The sequence below is a fragment of the Ramularia collo-cygni genome (genome assembly GCF_900074925.1).
Source record: "Ramularia collo-cygni strain URUG2 genome assembly, contig: RCC_scaffold07, whole genome shotgun sequence".
Taxonomy (NCBI): Eukaryota; Fungi; Ascomycota; class Dothideomycetes; order Mycosphaerellales; family Mycosphaerellaceae; genus Ramularia; species Ramularia collo-cygni.
In genome coordinates this window covers 401,354-417,211 of record NW_019716261.1, presented here as the reverse complement: position 1 = coordinate 417,211, position 15,858 = coordinate 401,354, and the positions used below count along the sequence as shown (strand labels likewise).

Sequence of the window (15,858 nt, the reverse complement as noted above, 5' to 3'; positions counted from 1 at the left end):
GCGGCTGTCTAGATTCTGGGCACTTATTGCTGCACGACTTGGATGTTGTTCTTCTTCTGTGTTGCTGTCAGCTTGTGAGATACGAACAGAATGTAGAGAAGCCGACCTTCCACTTCTCCAGATCCGCCTGCTTGGCGGTATATTGCTTGACCAGGTCGTCCAGAACCTTCTTCAAGCCATCCGCGTTGGTCTGAAGAGCGGGAAGCACATCGCTCACCGTTCTTTCCGCGAGAATGCCATTGATCATTCGGAAGCACTTCCGTTCCGMCGGCAACGGTGTGAGCGTCTCTAGCACGAGCCTGCAGAGAATCGTAAGCTAAGGTAGATGAACGGTTCGAACTTGTCCCTGTCAATATGCAGCCAAACATAGCGCCGTGAAGTTTGTAGCCATGCGGGCATTGAATCGTAATCTTTCCAGAGCCATGACGAAAAAACATGTGCTTTGCAGGGTATTGATGGAGAGCGGTGAAAGAAGGTTTGATGGCCATACGAAGTCCCTTCGAGGGATGGAAGACGTCGTTTTATGGGCGGTGAGACACCGCATTTTGACACCAACAGAGATAGAGGAGAGAGTAGTCACTGACTTGTGTTCTTCGGCTTCTTGCTCAACGTCGCCGATTTTCTGTGCGATTGCTTGGAGAGTTTCTTTGTAGTTGGAGTACTGTGTTTGAAGCTCTATGTACAGTTCAGTCACCTGTCTCGCCTCAATGTAGGCGAATCACTTACCTTGCTGCTTCTTGGCTGATATCTGCTGTTGTGACATTCTGGCGTTGTTTGGAGAGTTTCGATGTTGTCCATCTTGAGATTTGTCGTCGAGCAAGATTGATGACGGCACGTGACCAAAAGCTTTCTCGAAGTCGACGTCAACGACAACCGCGATTGACCTTCCGCCACTTTCACGCAGATTCAACGACGAACTAAATTAAGATGCATCCTCACTTGCACAGAGAAGATCAGAAAGGTTCGCAATACATTCACTGCATACTATACCATCACATAGGTGCTGATCCGTCACAGGATGCGAAGAGATCATGACGGCACTCGAGGAGTGTCATGCACGCGGCTTCATGTGGAAAGCGATTGGCATGTGTAGCGACACGAAGCGTCAGGTCAACAAATGTCTACGTGCCGAGCGACTCGAACGAACCGCATCGAACCGGGAGGAGGCAAAGGCGAAACGCGAGCACGTCAAGAAGCTCTGGGCTGATATCGAGGCCAATTCGTGAAGAGGATGTCGTTGGAGAACAGGATGGCCGAGCAATGAAAGCATCGCTTGAAACACACACACACACACACATGCCGCACTATAGTCAATCTGGCCTTGAACAGGAAGCAAGCGTCGGATATGTTTGACATCACGCGTAACACAGCGTTGCCTCTGGCGAAACATGCCGTACACATACGTACTGCGAGATTCCAGAGGCGCGGGAKAAACGGCGGCATTGCATTCACATGAGAGCCCCATTATGCGGCGCCCCTTAAGAACCACTGCACGGAGCAAGCTAGGGCTAGGGTGCAGGGAGAGCGCTCTGGAGGCGCTCAATAGCTAGATTGCGGAAGCCCCAGGATGGTTGGCCAAGTGTATGTATGTATTGGGCTGTATAGTATGACATCCTTTGAGAACTTGACAGCTCATCGGATTATAGTCAACTGCATCGCGCGTTCTCCTGCTCGTTGCCCTGATCTCACCAGGCAGGAAACTCTCCATGGCCATTCAACTCGCTTATCGCCAAAGAACAAACAAAACGACAAACGGGGAGCATCCGTTTCCGCTTTCCGTATCACCTCGTAAACAGCCGAACAAAAGCTTCATCTCAGTCTCTGAATCCAAGGTCTTTTGAATGCAAGTTGCTCTCATCAACATCGGCGTACAGTGAACGTGGCAATACAATGGAGCCGCACGACGTGTTTATGAAAAACAGAGCGAAGTTCGACCAGGACCTTGCAGACCTCATCTCCGCAGCTGCAGCTGCCTCCTCGACCGCCAATACCCCAAACACAGTTCTCACAACCCCTTCGCCTCCAAGAGACCCGCGTTTGCGAAAGCCAGCCCTGCCGCAGGAGAAAACAACCAAGAGGATCAAATTGGAAGACAGTGTGCGAAAGGATGCACTCGCACACGACAATGTGCATCCTTCTCGTCGCGTGCTGCTGAAAATGCCACGGACCGCGACCGCGGCACCTGATTCCGGTTTCGATCACTCTTCCAGGGAATCACCGCTTCGCGTCGACATTGCACCTCTCCAACGTACCGGGTCCAACACAGTGCCGTTGGGTGCCACCCTCAAGCGGAGTTTCAGCAAGTCTACGGGATCGACTGCAAGACATATTGGGTCATATGAACCTAATTCAACCAGATCAGACCACGTCAATCTCGATGCCGGGGACAAGAGTAGACTGAGTACGCGTCACGATGTCGTATGGCGGCAGTGGGACTCCGCCAAAGACGTAGGTCTTTCCTACGAGCAGCTATTGCAAAATCGCCGCACGGAGCACCTCAGCAGTAAGGTAGACCGCTACGTGCCTATTTCAACGTCAGCCTCGTCTCACAGGATTGCATCATTCCCATACAGCAAATTGCCCGAACAAATACGCTCCAAGATCCTCGCCCTACTACTTCTCAGCCATGAGCCCATTGTGATCGACTTTGTAAGTTGAATTGAGACCCGAGGATCGATCTCCTCTGGCGTATCCCCAAGCATATCGTGTGCTGCGGTAGTAGAACATGTTCTGCATGTACGTGTCCGACGCTAATGACCAAAATGCAGACGTGGCTTCGGTCCTTCATAACTGGTCACTGCCGTGTCCCGGTCATCGAAAAGGTTTTCAAAGTCAGCGCATCATCTGTCTATACTGTACCGATTGAGTGGGATCAGCTTGCGAAGGATGTCAGCACCATGGAAGTCGACTGTATACCCTTCAAGCCCGCTTTAGAGGATCGCGGAAACAAGACCAGAAAACGCAAGGCTCCCTGCCGTGGGCTGACAACAGGGCTATTGACCGTATCCAGAGATGTCCATATCCAAGCATCCACCGTCTTCTACGGGAAGAACAGGTTCCGCTTTCCAACGCCCAGCAGTGCTTGGCTGCAACTGGAATCATTCTTGGCTACCATCGGACCAACCAACGCGGGAAATATTCGCAACATCACCATCCACTGCCCGCTTTGGCACCGTGGCATTAAAGAGGATTTTCTAGAAGGGGCAATTTTAGATCTCACTTCCCCAGCCTCGCGACTCGGTGTAGTCAAGTCAACCTCTCGAGACCGCCTCCTCACCGCCATCGCTGGATCAGTCGAAGCTCTTCTCAAATCCGGAAAACTTGAAAACTTGGCTCTCGATCTCGAGCATGGTCTCAATGCGGAGCGATGGGCCGGCAATTACAGCAACACCCGCCGGCTCATTGCAATGGCGGACGCGGACGAGCATGTTTCACGTAAGCAAGAAGGCGTCCGGTTGCTCAAGATCTTAAGCGAGAGCTTGCATCCTTCACCCGTCGTGACGATCTACCATCAAACACCGGCAATTGGTAAGCATGATCTCTCCGAGTTCCGTTCCAGACTGGCGAGAGTTATCAGGGAGGCGGCCAAGTATGGTTGGAAAGTGGATCAAAGACTTCAAATTCGGCGTTGGTAGTGCCGCGGCATTGTACTGCAAGACCACGGTCGCGAATAAGATGTCTCGCGGAATGGTCTGTCTTTCACAAAAAGTATAGCTATCTGGATATGCCTCCGGAATTATGAGAGCCACCTTGAAAGCCACACCTCAAGATACTTCTCAACCAATCCCACACTAACAGGATCCTTCACAAATCCCAGAGAAGGACAATCTTGAATGGTCTTCAATGTCTCGAAAGTCAACCCAACAGGCTCCACCTCATCCGCCACTGAGCTCGCTACTCCCCCATATTTCCTGCGCCAGAAATCAAGAAGCTTGATACTAGGATTCTTCACCGGGTCCTGCTCGCTATTGGAAAGTCTCTCCAACCACTCAGCCGGACTAACAATCTGAAAAGGCGGCATCTTCGAGCATCTCTTAAGCGCAGGAAGTAAATCGCGCTTGAAGCTAAAAGTCTCTGGGTTGACGAGATGATAGACCAGATCCGCATCATCCGCACGTCTTGACTCCGCGACGACAGAGTCCGAAAGCGAGATTTCCACGACTGTTTTCGCGCAGATATCCACAGGCAACCAACTCAGCCTCTCATCAATTTCAGGCAAAGTTCCCGTCGTTAAAGCACTTCTGATCATCAATGCGATAGCTTCCGTCTCATTCCAGTATCCCGTAGAAGTATCCCCACTCAACTGTCCAATCCTTAGAACTCGAGCTTGCATTCCCGTCTGTCGCATTGCGTGGCGAGTAATATGTTCCGTGACAAGTTTACTCCGGCCATATCCCATCCGCTGAGCATGTTCGAAATTCTCCACTGCCGTTTCGGGAATTATAGCTGGTGGAGGAGTTGATATCGCGGCGCTGACACTGCTACAAAAGAAGAACCTTGCGGGCTTTGGGAGGCGGCTGCGAAGACAGAGATTAATGAGATTGTAAGTCCCGCGAATATGTTGAGCTTCGAAACTGCGAACTCCGAGATTGAAATTCACAGCCCATGCAGAGTGGATGACATGAGTGAGTGATGTTAAGAAGTGATCCAGGTCATGCTGATCGAGTCCCAGGTCTACTTTGCTGAAATCTGATGGCAGGGCGCGGATTTTGGAGTTTTGGTGCTCTGTGAGATGTATGCCGCGGGATTTGAGGGATTGAATGAGACGAGCTCCAGCTGCTGCTTGTCCGGGAGCTCTCACGAGTGCCCAGATCTCAGTTACTTCGGGACGTTTTGCTAATTCTGCTACGATGAATGCTCCGAGGTTTCCGGTCGCTCCAGTTACCGCTACGATTTGATTTTGATTCTGACCAAGAGGGAAATGGCTCTGAGCAGGGAAATGATGAGTGAAATTCGAGTATCGATCAACCATCTCTTTCATAACTTTGATTTCATCTTCGGACTCTCCGGCGTCTTCTCCAGTCCTTAATTGGTGGAGATATCTGGCGAGCTGTCGCACTGTGGCTTTTTCGAATACTATATTCTGGCTCAGGTTTKCTTCTGCTTGGCCAAGATCAAGATCGCGCTTGATGATGCGCCATATTCGCGTGGTTTGTAGACTGTCGACTCCGGCGGAGAAGATATCGGTGTCAGCAGAAGGTAGATGTATCTCCAGCTCGGTTGAGAATTGTGAGAGGAGCCATTGTTCCAGTTCGGGAATCGTCAGCTGTAGAGATCCGGATGTGCTGTTGTTGGCATTGTCGAACGCTTCGTATGCTGCTTTGATCTCTTCCGCGAACTGCTGGTACACTTGAGCGCGGATGAACGTCCCTTTATCGGTCTTTGGATATATGACGTCGGCTCCAATTACCACCACCAATTCCCTTGGAATTCTGGAGAACGACTCGGCCTGGCGATTGGCCTTCTCTATAGATGGCCACACAGCAGAGAGGTACTCATCATCGTTCAAGTCTGTACCTTTGTCATCCGATCGGAAGAGGAGAAGTCCAGGCACCGTTCGTTGGAACCCAAACACGGCAGCTTCTCGCACGAGGTGATCCTGCCGGATCTGTCCCTCGATAGGAATAGGCAGAACTTTCTCGCCGTTCACAAGTGTGATCCGATCATCCAGTCGGGAGAGATACTTGTAGCGATTGGACTTCTCTGGGTCCGGATGCCGAGTGAAGAGATCTGCTGTGCGGAAACTATTCTCTGGATTCGAAGCACTGTAAGGTGGCACGGAATTGCTTGGACCTTTGGAAGGAAGACCATCCAACCCAACACATTCGAACACGCCAGGGGCAATCTCGTCCTAGGTGGCAGGCATTAGTACGAAAAACCTCATCTGCAAGATCGGATTGTTTTTGGACCTACCATCAACGTAAAGTCGGCAGCTGGTTTAACAAGCCGAAAGTACTGCCATTCCGTATCTCCGTGTGGTCTGAAGGATGTCATGATCTGACCAGTCTCAGTCGATCCATAATTCGCCACGAGATTCACTCCATTTGCGACCAGTCGATCTCCAAGCTCATCAGGGCAACTACTTCCCCCGAAAAGCACAAGTTTGGCGTCGGCCAGCAGTTCAACACCCTCGGGTTTTTCAGCAAGGAGTTGAATAACATAAGGTACGGCAGTGATCTGTTGCGGTCTGGCAACCTTCAACGCATCGATGAGATTCTGAGCAGTAACGGGCATCGAATGATTACCAAGGTACATGGTAGACCTGGTATAGAATGCGCGTCCTAGCTCAAACAAGCCATGTGAGTGGAAGAGGGGAGATATGCAGAAGACTCGAAGACCAAAGCTCTTGCGGCAGTTGGCGAGACATGCAAAGTTTGATAGAAAGATTGGTTTGGGGAATCCAGTGGAGCCGGAAGAATGCAGGATCCAAGCCATTTTCTTGCCCTCTACTGCAGGATCAACGCCGTGTCTACGATATACTGGTGATGGTGAGCAGTCTCGATAGTGCTTCCTCTGCAGGATGGGAATGGCGACACAGCCGGGGCGAAATTCGCAAATGTCTTCTATGAGCTGTCTGTGCTGATCCGGTATGATTATGGTCTTGCAGTCAGCCATTTCAAGCAAACGTGCATAGGCAGGAGCGGTCAAGCGAGTGGACAAGAAGAGAATTGTCCAACCCAACCGGTTCAGAGCAAAGATGGAAACGACGAATTCAAAGCTTGTAGTGGCAAGCAAAGCCGCAACTGGAGCAACCTCTGCAAGTGGATCCTGGAGAATGTGAGTGAATGTTCATACTGTAGGAATACATTACTTACAGCAGGCTGGAGGCCATTGGCGAGATAGTACTCGACGGCGGAATCGGTATATCGATCAATATCTGCAGCAGTGTGCTCTTCGAAATCTGCAGCTCCGGACTTGGGATAGCATATCAATGGCTTCTGCTCGGACTCTGCAGCGTGTGACTTGAGGAGACCATCGATGGTGTTGAAGCGATTGACCGGCAAGTAGAGAGGATCATGATGGGGCAGTTTCAATGATGGACTATGTCGGGCTTCGAGAGTTGATGTGGTGGTCGCCATATCTTGATAATTCAAAGCAATTTATGCGATGATTGTCAAGGGAGTTGAATACTCTTATTTTCAATTGAATCATCGAGACCTTTGTGTTGGAGCGCGGCAGTTGCTTTTCCGCTCTGGAAATCCGMTTTTCCGCAATCCATGGCAGATCCCCCGCACCGGGTTGTCTGTGTTGTGCTGCTAGCATGTAACCCATACATAAATGAGGACTAGTCGATGTAGGGGGTATTCGCATCTTGTAGATATGATTTTTGGTGGTGGTGGTCGGCGATCCGTGTTTTCAAAGAGTGGAAAGATCAGCAAGTTCGTCGCTCGTGGCACAGTCAACTGAGGGATTTAAGCCCGACATGCTCCTTCATGGATATCTTCCACGTTGTCCCTCCAGACCGACAATCATACACCTCCCAACTTCCGACGTAACCTGAACATGCCATTCGCGACTTTCGCACTTGAATCGACGGCCAGAGCACTTCTCGTCCTGTGCGAAACATGCCTCCTCAGTCGCCTATGGATCGTATCAAGCCCCCCTCCAAAGTGGCCTACAAAATACTTCGTCAGCCCGATCATCATGACCATCACATACGCTCTCTCAGAGCCAACATGGGAAGCGATTTTGCAGTCCTTCCCCCTTGGAACATCTCGAGGATCCTTCCCACCAGCTTATACGCTCCTGGTGTTTGGCTTTTGTCACCTCATGGCCGCGAACATATCTTCCATGCTGATATGCGAATGGATGTTGATTATTCCACGCAGAGTCAGAGGATCAGCACAAGGAACCCTGCAACCTCAACAAGTCCTTGACCAACAAGGGCCCAAACCAGCGTGGATATATCCCATTTTCCTCCTCCCGGTCCAGACGGCTGCAGTCAGCAACGCTGCATACATTCTCTGGGCGCGACATCTTCTTCTCCACACGTTGCCCACGAGTGGTCATCATGGCGTTGACCTTTTTGTTAACACTGCTGGCATCCTTTCATATGTTGGCTTTGGCATTGGTGGCGATTTTTTTTTTGGGGGAGATCAGTCACCGAGCTATATTCTTCCGCTGGTCGGGAAGGGAAGGAGATCTAAGATCACAAATGAGATATTTGGCATTGTTGCTCGTCCTCCGGATTTGTGTCAGAAAGGCCCTGGGTCTAGAGGTCTTTCCGGTGTTATTGGCGTTGTAGATGCTTGGTTTCTATATTTTGGCATCCATCCATCACGCCTTTGTTACGTATATGCCTACCTCCTTCTCAGAACCTTGGATTGCCGCCTACGTTCCTTCTTCCTAACGGTCGGAACGCTTGGCTTGCATAGGGTTCAGATATAGGGTAGGTACATACTAGATAGGGCAGATCCTGCCTTGTACATATACGGAAGGAATCACGGTACATACAAGGAAAGAAGCGTCTGAATGGAGGCAGGTATATGCATCCGATCAGAGTTGATGCCGGTCATACTGTCAACTCCGTGCACCTCACGCAGAGCAGCCACTTTCGAGTCTGCCGAGCATGTTGATCATGAGGAGGAGGGATCTCGCGGAAGACGTGGCAGACAAAGTTCCGGAACAGGAACCAATTTTCCGTACCTTGGACTACATGTAGTCCGAGAGCAATGTCTCCTTCCTCGCATCATCACTGAACCACCAAAAGATCCACCCGACAACCAGCCATCGCAGTATAGTCATGCCTGAAAGAGGTACGCTTGGAAGTGACGAAGCATACACCATTGCATGGATAGTCCATCACCCGCACGAGCTTACCGCCGCCAATGCCATGCTAGATGAAAGACACAACGAACCCCAAGGATTCCATGCTCGGAAACATATCAACGATCAAGTCAGCTACTCCTGGGGCCGAATTGGCCATCACTGCATCGTCATCGCCTCACTTGCAGACCATAATATCGAGCCCTCGAAAGTCGCGGTCATTGTGCGCTCTCTACAAGCCTCCCTTTCGCATATCCGCATCGGATTTTTAGTAGGTACTGCTTCGGGTCTGCCAGGTGAGAAAGTCAGCCGCTCTGGCGAGGCAGTTGCGAAAAGGGATGTCCGGCTCGGAGATATCGTCGTGGGAAGTCCAGGACCAGATGCAGATACGACTTTGCGCAGCAACGTTGTCCAGTTTGACTGCGGAGATTCAGACAATGACTCCATTTCTCTCGACCAGCGCGTTGATCTTCCGGGACCACCTTTAGCTCTCAAGTCTGCTTTGATGACTCTCCAGTCAGAGCATGAGCTCGATGGCAGCAAAATCTCAGAGATCATTGAGATGACACTCCAGCGCTATCCGAATCTCAAAAAAAGCTACAGTAACCCTGGCATTGAAAAGGAATGGGATGAACGGGATAGTGATAGTGAAAGCGACAGTGAAGATGAGCCTTCATGCACTCCCGACAGATTATTCAAAGCCTCATACGATCACGTCGGCGGCAGCAATTGTAGCGACTGCGATGCCGATGGAGAGATCAAGCGCAAAAAGAGAAAAGCAGCTGGTCCAAAGATCCATTTTGGTCCCACGGTATCACTGAGTTGCTTGATCAAGACGACGGGTTTCCGCGAGAGGCTCGTAGCCAGGTTATTGGAAGAACAAGACCTCGATGCTCTGTGTATGGAAACCGAAGCATATGGGCTATCCAAAGCCTTCCCATGCCTCCTAATTAGGGGTATCTGCGACTATGGCGATGCGCATAGATACGACTCCTGGCGAAAATATGCTGCTTTGTCGGCCGCCGCTTTTACGAAAGAGCTGCTTGGCTTTGTTAGTGTTGTGGATGTGGAGAGAATGCCTGGTATTGGGGAGCTACCAAGGTACTAAAGCCAGAACTCGTAGAGATTTCAGGATTTGCTACTCATATGCTGGGTTGCATTGACCGACACATCATCGTAGGAGAAGAGTTTCATGACGCGAAGCTATGAACACCGCTTGTCCACATTATGAAAAGTTTGAACTAGGAAGAGACGAGGTTGAGAGGCTGCATGGTCCCCACGTGTGGAACTGCCGGAAGTGTTGTTGAGGCTGGTAGAATGGCCTGACTAGGTGACTACTGCTGTGAAGAGCCTGTCAGAGATAAGCTTACTGTCATTCGACTCGTGGAGTCGTGGACGAAGCATACGAGAAGTCTATTCCGCATCCTGAATCCCTGACGCTCGCGTGGCTCGACGCAGGGGCTCTGCTTCCACCACTGCAAGGGACAAGTCTACTGATACCGATCACATGCGAAGGCGCTGGATAGCGTTTGGGGAAATCCTGACGCTTCCTTCCAGTGACACAAATCTCGAAGCGAGAAGTACTGATTATCATTCACCTCTCGTCAACCCGACAATCTCCAAGAGAACATCTGTCAGTTATATACAATTCATGCATCCTCGTAAATAACATTACAGCCTGCTACACCTTGAAGTTCGTAATCCTCGACCTCAAATAATTGTACGCCTCGCTGCGGAAAGTATCCGGCGTAAGACCATTCTCCTTCGCACCGATTTCCAGGAGTTGTGTGGTGCTATTGGTCCATTGTGGCCAGTTGACCAGCGGAGCTGCATTGCCCAACGCATTAGGGTCGAGCTGAGTGATGAATGAGATGTAGTATCTGGAACATTGAGACAGTCAGTGTCGTGTTTTATTGAAACCTTTGAAATATCATTGAGGGGCAATGCTTACCGCTGGTATGTGTTGGTCTGGAGGCTTGAAGCCGAGTCTCCGAACGCTATGATGGCGTCGAGACCGTGGAATGTTCCTAGGATGGGGAGTCCGTAGGCGAAAGTTGCGAGGAAAGACCAGGCTTTGACTCCTTGGCTAGTGACAATATCCTATAAGATTTGAGAGTCAGCCAATTCCATCCACAACTAATACGGTAGAAAGGCCTCTACAGTCACGGCGGGACATCGATCGCCGCTGCTCGCTGAAAATTGTTCTTCGGGAATGGCACTTACAAGATAAGCACGTCTCGTCAGGGTAAACGTAATGTCTCCCAGAATGGCAGCCACACGCTTGAACTGTGGGTAGATATTGTTCAATGCACCGGTCCGGAAAGGCGATCCGTCTGGCTGCCCGATGAGTGGTCGGTTGGGATATAAATCTGCCAAACCGGTAACGTCCGCTCGAGCATTCGGGTTCGACGGGAAGAAGCTCGTGAAGTAGTCGATCAGTTGTTGGTTGGTCGTGGTGTTGCTCTGAACCAGCGAGAAAAGAGTTCCTGATGGAGAGAAAGATTGTTAGTATAGGCATTTGATGTAGTACTTCGCCCAACGCATATCGCGAGATACTCTTTACGAGCCCGTGGTACTCACCCTCGTCTTCTTGATCGCCAACAATGACCTGCGATGAATTTAGCAATGACTATGAATCTATGAGCTGGAGCGACCTACTGGTACTTTGGCGAATCGGCCACCGAGAACAGCTTCACCCGGCGACTCGGGGAAGAAGTTACTGCTTGCATCCGGACGAGGAAGGTACGACAGGTTGATCGAGTCCTAAAAGAATTGATGAGCATCTTCATCTGTCGCCAAGAGCAATACACTTACGTAGCTAAAGATCCCGGGAACAGAAGTGGCAGCTCTTTGGAAGTCGTCTCCGCTGAGAGCCCGCAGGCACGCCAGCTTGTCGCTCGCGGCCGAGCATCCTCCGGCCTCAACAACACGATCGAAAATTGCTTGGGGCTTGGGCGTGCTTGAATCCGTTGCGGGGACGATTGAACCACTGTTCATGATTCCGGCCCTGAACAGCGGTTTCCCTTTGTACGTGTGATCACCACCATTAATCAGAGTCTGGTCAGCAACCTGTCACGATTCATCAGCTTCTGAGAGGCTTATGAAGACTCATTCAACCCTACCGATAGAGCTCCTGCACTCTCTCCCCAGATGGTGACCTTGCTGGGATCTCCACCAAACTTGGCGATGTTATCGGCCACTGCATCCCGTTAGTGAATTCCATTGACGCAATGTGCCGAGATACCTCACYCCATTCGAGACCCAGACGTTGGTCGCGCAGACCCAGATTGGTGGCGCCTTCAGCAGCCAGCTCCTTGCCGTGTAAAAAGCCATAGCCTCCAAGTCTGTAGTTGACGGCCACGTAGATTATGGGCTGGCCAAGTTCCACACTGGTCTTGATGAAATTTGAACCATCGTAACTGGCGCTCGATCCAAACACGAAACCACCTCCGTAGATCCAGAAAAGGACGGGGAGCTTGTCCTCGGCTGTCGTGTTCGCAGGACGCTGAACTGTAATGTACAGGCAGTCCTCTTGTGAGTTTGTCGCGGCTTGCCCGAGTGGGGAATTCAATACCTCTCCCAGAACGTCATCCACTACGCTTCCGAGAAGGTTGCCCAATGAAATGTTGTCGACCTGGGAAAGGAATTGCCTGCAAGCTGGAGCAGCCTTGGTGGCTGCATATGTACCACCCGGGAATGGAGCAGAGTACGCTCGCGGAGCCCGAAGACGAAGGTCGCCGACAGGAGGTTGAGCAAAAGGAATTCCCGAAAACGAGTCGATGCCTCCGGAAGTCGTGCCCACCACGACTCCATTATCGATCGTGGCAGTGGGCGCATTGSCCTGACGGTCCTCCAGAGGGACAGACAAACTGGCACCCGCCAAAGCGAGGCCGAGAATACACTTCAGCATCTTGAGGGTGAGTTCCAAAGCTGGAGAGAGGTTTTATTGTGCCAGGTCGGTGGTTGATGTGGCTTGACACCAGGGTATGATGGGACGCGGGAGAACAACACCGTTCGCAAAGAGATGACCGTGGACCGTTTTATACAACATCCGTCTTCCGTTCCCAAAATCAGGCCCGAGCCAGTAGTGCATTTGTGGGCTGGTCTCCGCCCGGGGACAGCTCCACGCTATATTAATCCTTCCTAAACTGTTTGTACAGAAGGTTTCGCATGATTTCCCCAATTTCCGAGTCAGCCTAGGAATTTGGCTGTCGATGAGCCTCCTCCGCCTGGCTGCGGAGAGCCTAGAAATCGCAGATCCTTTGAGCTGCATCAAAGTAGGCTGCTCCACCCAGTGTTTCGGCGGACATGATTAGTCGCTTGCGGTGGTAAGGTTGCCGCGTGGCATACGATCAACGGTGATCGCCTCGGCCGGACGTTTGTCCATCGCATCTCGTGTGCTCGTACTCGTTGACACGGCAGATGTCCACCACGATATACACTTCGCTAGGCTCCATCCCCGCCCGAAGGAAGCGTGAATCATGTCTGGGGTGCGTATTTCGAGCTCTACTGTTGTTTGTCATGCTTCTTTACGGTATACGACCGATCTCTCTTGTGTCTCTCGCTTGTGTGTGACAAAAACAGGAATCCCCTTCGGGATGAGTCTCCGGATCTGCAACATGGCTTGTGTGCACGGATCATGGTGAATTCTAATTCAATACCTCGAGGTAAGCGAGCGGGCTGGGAAGCGAACGATGCATTTTTTGATCACGGAATCAAGAGTAAAGGGACAGGTGCTGGTAAAGTGAGCACTATAGGTAAGCATGCAGTCCGAACAGAGAAACTTAATTCGCGTCACGTGATGGTACTTTGAGTGCACGAGGTATGTAAGGTATATAGCATAGCATTGGCAGACGAAGTGCACCTCTGCTCTGTTGTTCCATCCACTACCTCTCCATCTCATCCCCTCTCGACCATCTCCCCGAAGTTCCCACACGGAATACCGCATCCTTCTCTGAAAGCGTAAACTCTGCAGCGTTCACAATTCTCGCAACAATCTCCTTTTTTGACATGTTAGGCGTCCCAAAGGTAACCTCGCTTGAGTCACAACGCAACCGGATGTCTCGATCCTCGATAGCCTCTTTACGKAGAGACTCGCCTAGCTCCACTATACGAGCCTCCAAACACTCCGACACGCGGACAAGGGTAGGCTGCGACCCCCAACGAATGGCACTCAGTCCCAAGTTTCGAGCTTTCCAGAGGATCACATCTGCAAGCTGTACGATGGTGTGATCCGCTGAGGGTGTCTCCTTCGAGAGGTTCAAGAAATGGTAATGCTGCAGCCCAGTCCCCTGCACAATCCCAACAATATCCATATACATCTGGAGGTTGACAACGTTGAGGAGAGAGTCTGCCTCGGACGGCTTGCGAATACTGTCCATGAATGCATTCCTGCCCACCATTCTCACGAACTGAGCCCATTTCGTGCTCCGAGTATCAACCTCGTTCTGGAATAAGAACACCGACGCATTAATAACGTGGACTGTCGTACGGTAGGGGACCGTTCTTCGATTTCTTCTCTGGTGCCCAAGTTGGAGCCATCTTGCCGCCGAAGTTCCAGTTGCAGATAGCTGGTATGCAGAAGAGCTCCACTGCCTCCTCGCCGGAACACGCATCGCTGAAGTCGTTACACCCAAAGGCTGATACCTTCTTGGCCTTGATGGTCGCGAGCAGCAGTGTGGTAGCTGATAGTTCCATCTGCATAGCCTTACCAAATTGTGCAAACTTACAGTCAGATGCGACGGCATTCCTCGAAGTAGCACCAACATGCGAACTGCGCATCTTGTTCTTATTCTTACCAGAGTTAAGACCGCTTCATGTCTTGCGAAACATGGTAAGAGGTGGACATTGACTCTGTAGTCTTGACGGACCAGACGACTTAGAGGAGACCGTCATCTTTGTCTTCAAATGCGTCAGGTAGGACTTCAGTTGCGGCCATTGCGGCATTAAATATCTCGAGAATTCAGCGGAACTTGAAGAACTGAGCCTTGGAGAATGGAGTGGAGTGCTGGAGATCATGCCATTGACTCTTATAGCTGTTCTCGGCCAGATGTTGATAGATCCGTTCACAATGCGAGAGCCATGCTGACAGGAGAAGAAGCTTCGGCGTGCCGCGTACCTTGCGGCGAACGGAATAAGACTGTCATTCAAGGCATGTGTAGGATATCGCCCTCTCCAGGCCGGAGGTCAATGGTAAAGCCTCCATGGTCAGACAGTGACTGCATGATAGTGCCTTGAGTGGCGCGTTAGTGCTTGCTACATGAACTTCACGGCGTACAAGGAGCCATATCCAGGAGAGCAAGAGTATTGCTGTCAATGCGCTGCCGAAAAGGATGATGGTGATCGGTTAGTGTTGCATGACGGTCCAGTAGGTGAGGTGAAGAAAGGCAGAGGAAGGAAGGGTCAAAGCTTGCCAGCCCGACGACATCAGACGGGAAGCTCACTCCACCAACGAGCATCATCCACACCCTCTCTTTACCACCACAACAATGGCTCTCCCACCTTCCGCATACAAAGATAGAGAGTTCCTCGCCGTGATCGGTGACGAAGTGCGTCTGCTTTACTCTGTCCAGAATCTCCCAGAATCATCACTAATGCATCATGGCATAGGATTCTGTAACTGGCATCCTCCTCGCAGGCGTAGGCGTACGTTTCCCCTCTCGCACGATTTCGATTATACTGGATTATGGACTGATCTAGAGAGGTGCTACAGCATGTCACGAACCCACCAGACTCACAAAAGAATTTCCTGGTCGTAGACGGCAAGACGGATGACAGCACGATTGAGAKCGCTTTTGAGAGTTTCACGAAAGAGAGGAAGGATATTGCGATTTTGTTGATCAACCAGCATGTGAGTTTACATACACGGCGATTGGGCAAGAGAATGAGAGGAGACGGGACGAAACGCTGATGAAAGTGAATGATAGATTGCGGATCGCATAAGAGCTACAGTGGACAAGTACACGGAGGCTTTCCCTAGCGTTTTGGAAATCCCTAGTAAGGATCATCCGTATGATCCTGAGAAGGATAGTGTTATGAAGCGGGTGAGGAAGCTGTTTGGGGAGTGATGATGTCGTGAGGGCATGGGGATGA

At 50.9% G+C, this 15,858-nt stretch overlaps 7 protein-coding genes; 4 read left to right on the top strand and 3 right to left on the bottom strand.

Moving 5' to 3' along the window:
* Positions 1-23: 23 nt before the first annotated feature.
* On the bottom strand, positions 24-763 carry RCC_05123 (related to Gim complex component GIM4; the record flags this gene model as incomplete). XM_023770399.1 has 4 exons in its annotated part: positions 24-56; positions 107-299; positions 585-675; positions 727-763. The coding sequence occupies 4 exons, from the start codon at positions 761-763 to the stop codon at positions 24-26; spliced, it is 354 nt and encodes a 117-aa protein (XP_023626167.1).
* A 164-nt stretch (positions 764-927) lies between these two features.
* Positions 928-1,226, top strand: RCC_05122 (uncharacterized protein; the record flags this gene model as incomplete). XM_023770398.1 has 2 exons in its annotated part: positions 928-961; positions 1,018-1,226. 2 exons carry the CDS (start codon positions 928-930, stop codon positions 1,224-1,226), a joined length of 243 nt encoding a protein of 80 aa, XP_023626166.1.
* Positions 1,227-1,890: 664 nt separating this feature from the next.
* RCC_05121 (uncharacterized protein) lies at positions 1,891-3,635 on the top strand (the record flags this gene model as incomplete). XM_023770397.1 has 2 exons in its annotated part: positions 1,891-2,649; positions 2,769-3,635. The coding sequence occupies 2 exons, from the start codon at positions 1,891-1,893 to the stop codon at positions 3,633-3,635; spliced, it is 1,626 nt and encodes a 541-aa protein (XP_023626165.1).
* A 101-nt stretch (positions 3,636-3,736) lies between these two features.
* RCC_05120 (related to nonribosomal peptide synthetase MxcG) lies at positions 3,737-7,079 on the bottom strand (the record flags this gene model as incomplete). XM_023770396.1 has 3 exons in its annotated part: positions 3,737-5,851; positions 5,914-6,768; positions 6,816-7,079. 3 exons carry the CDS (start codon positions 7,077-7,079, stop codon positions 3,737-3,739), a joined length of 3,234 nt encoding a protein of 1,077 aa, XP_023626164.1.
* Positions 7,080-8,743: 1,664 nt separating this feature from the next.
* Positions 8,744-9,874, top strand: RCC_05119 (uncharacterized protein; the record flags this gene model as incomplete). The annotated part of the gene is made up of 1 exon (XM_023770395.1): positions 8,744-9,874. One exon carries the CDS (start codon positions 8,744-8,746, stop codon positions 9,872-9,874), a length of 1,131 nt encoding a protein of 376 aa, XP_023626163.1.
* Positions 9,875-10,447: 573 nt separating this feature from the next.
* RCC_05118 (related to triacylglycerol lipase V precursor) lies at positions 10,448-12,676 on the bottom strand (the record flags this gene model as incomplete). XM_023770394.1 has 8 exons in its annotated part: positions 10,448-10,646; positions 10,718-10,866; positions 10,990-11,252; positions 11,347-11,374; positions 11,425-11,529; positions 11,581-11,835; positions 11,889-11,965; positions 12,049-12,676. 8 exons carry the CDS (start codon positions 12,674-12,676, stop codon positions 10,448-10,450), a joined length of 1,704 nt encoding a protein of 567 aa, XP_023626162.1.
* Positions 12,677-15,254: 2,578 nt separating this feature from the next.
* On the top strand, positions 15,255-15,833 carry RCC_05117 (V-type proton ATPase subunit F; the record flags this gene model as incomplete). XM_023770393.1 has 4 exons in its annotated part: positions 15,255-15,314; positions 15,376-15,411; positions 15,479-15,616; positions 15,693-15,833. The coding sequence occupies 4 exons, from the start codon at positions 15,255-15,257 to the stop codon at positions 15,831-15,833; spliced, it is 375 nt and encodes a 124-aa protein (XP_023626161.1).
* Positions 15,834-15,858: the final 25 nt, after the last annotated feature.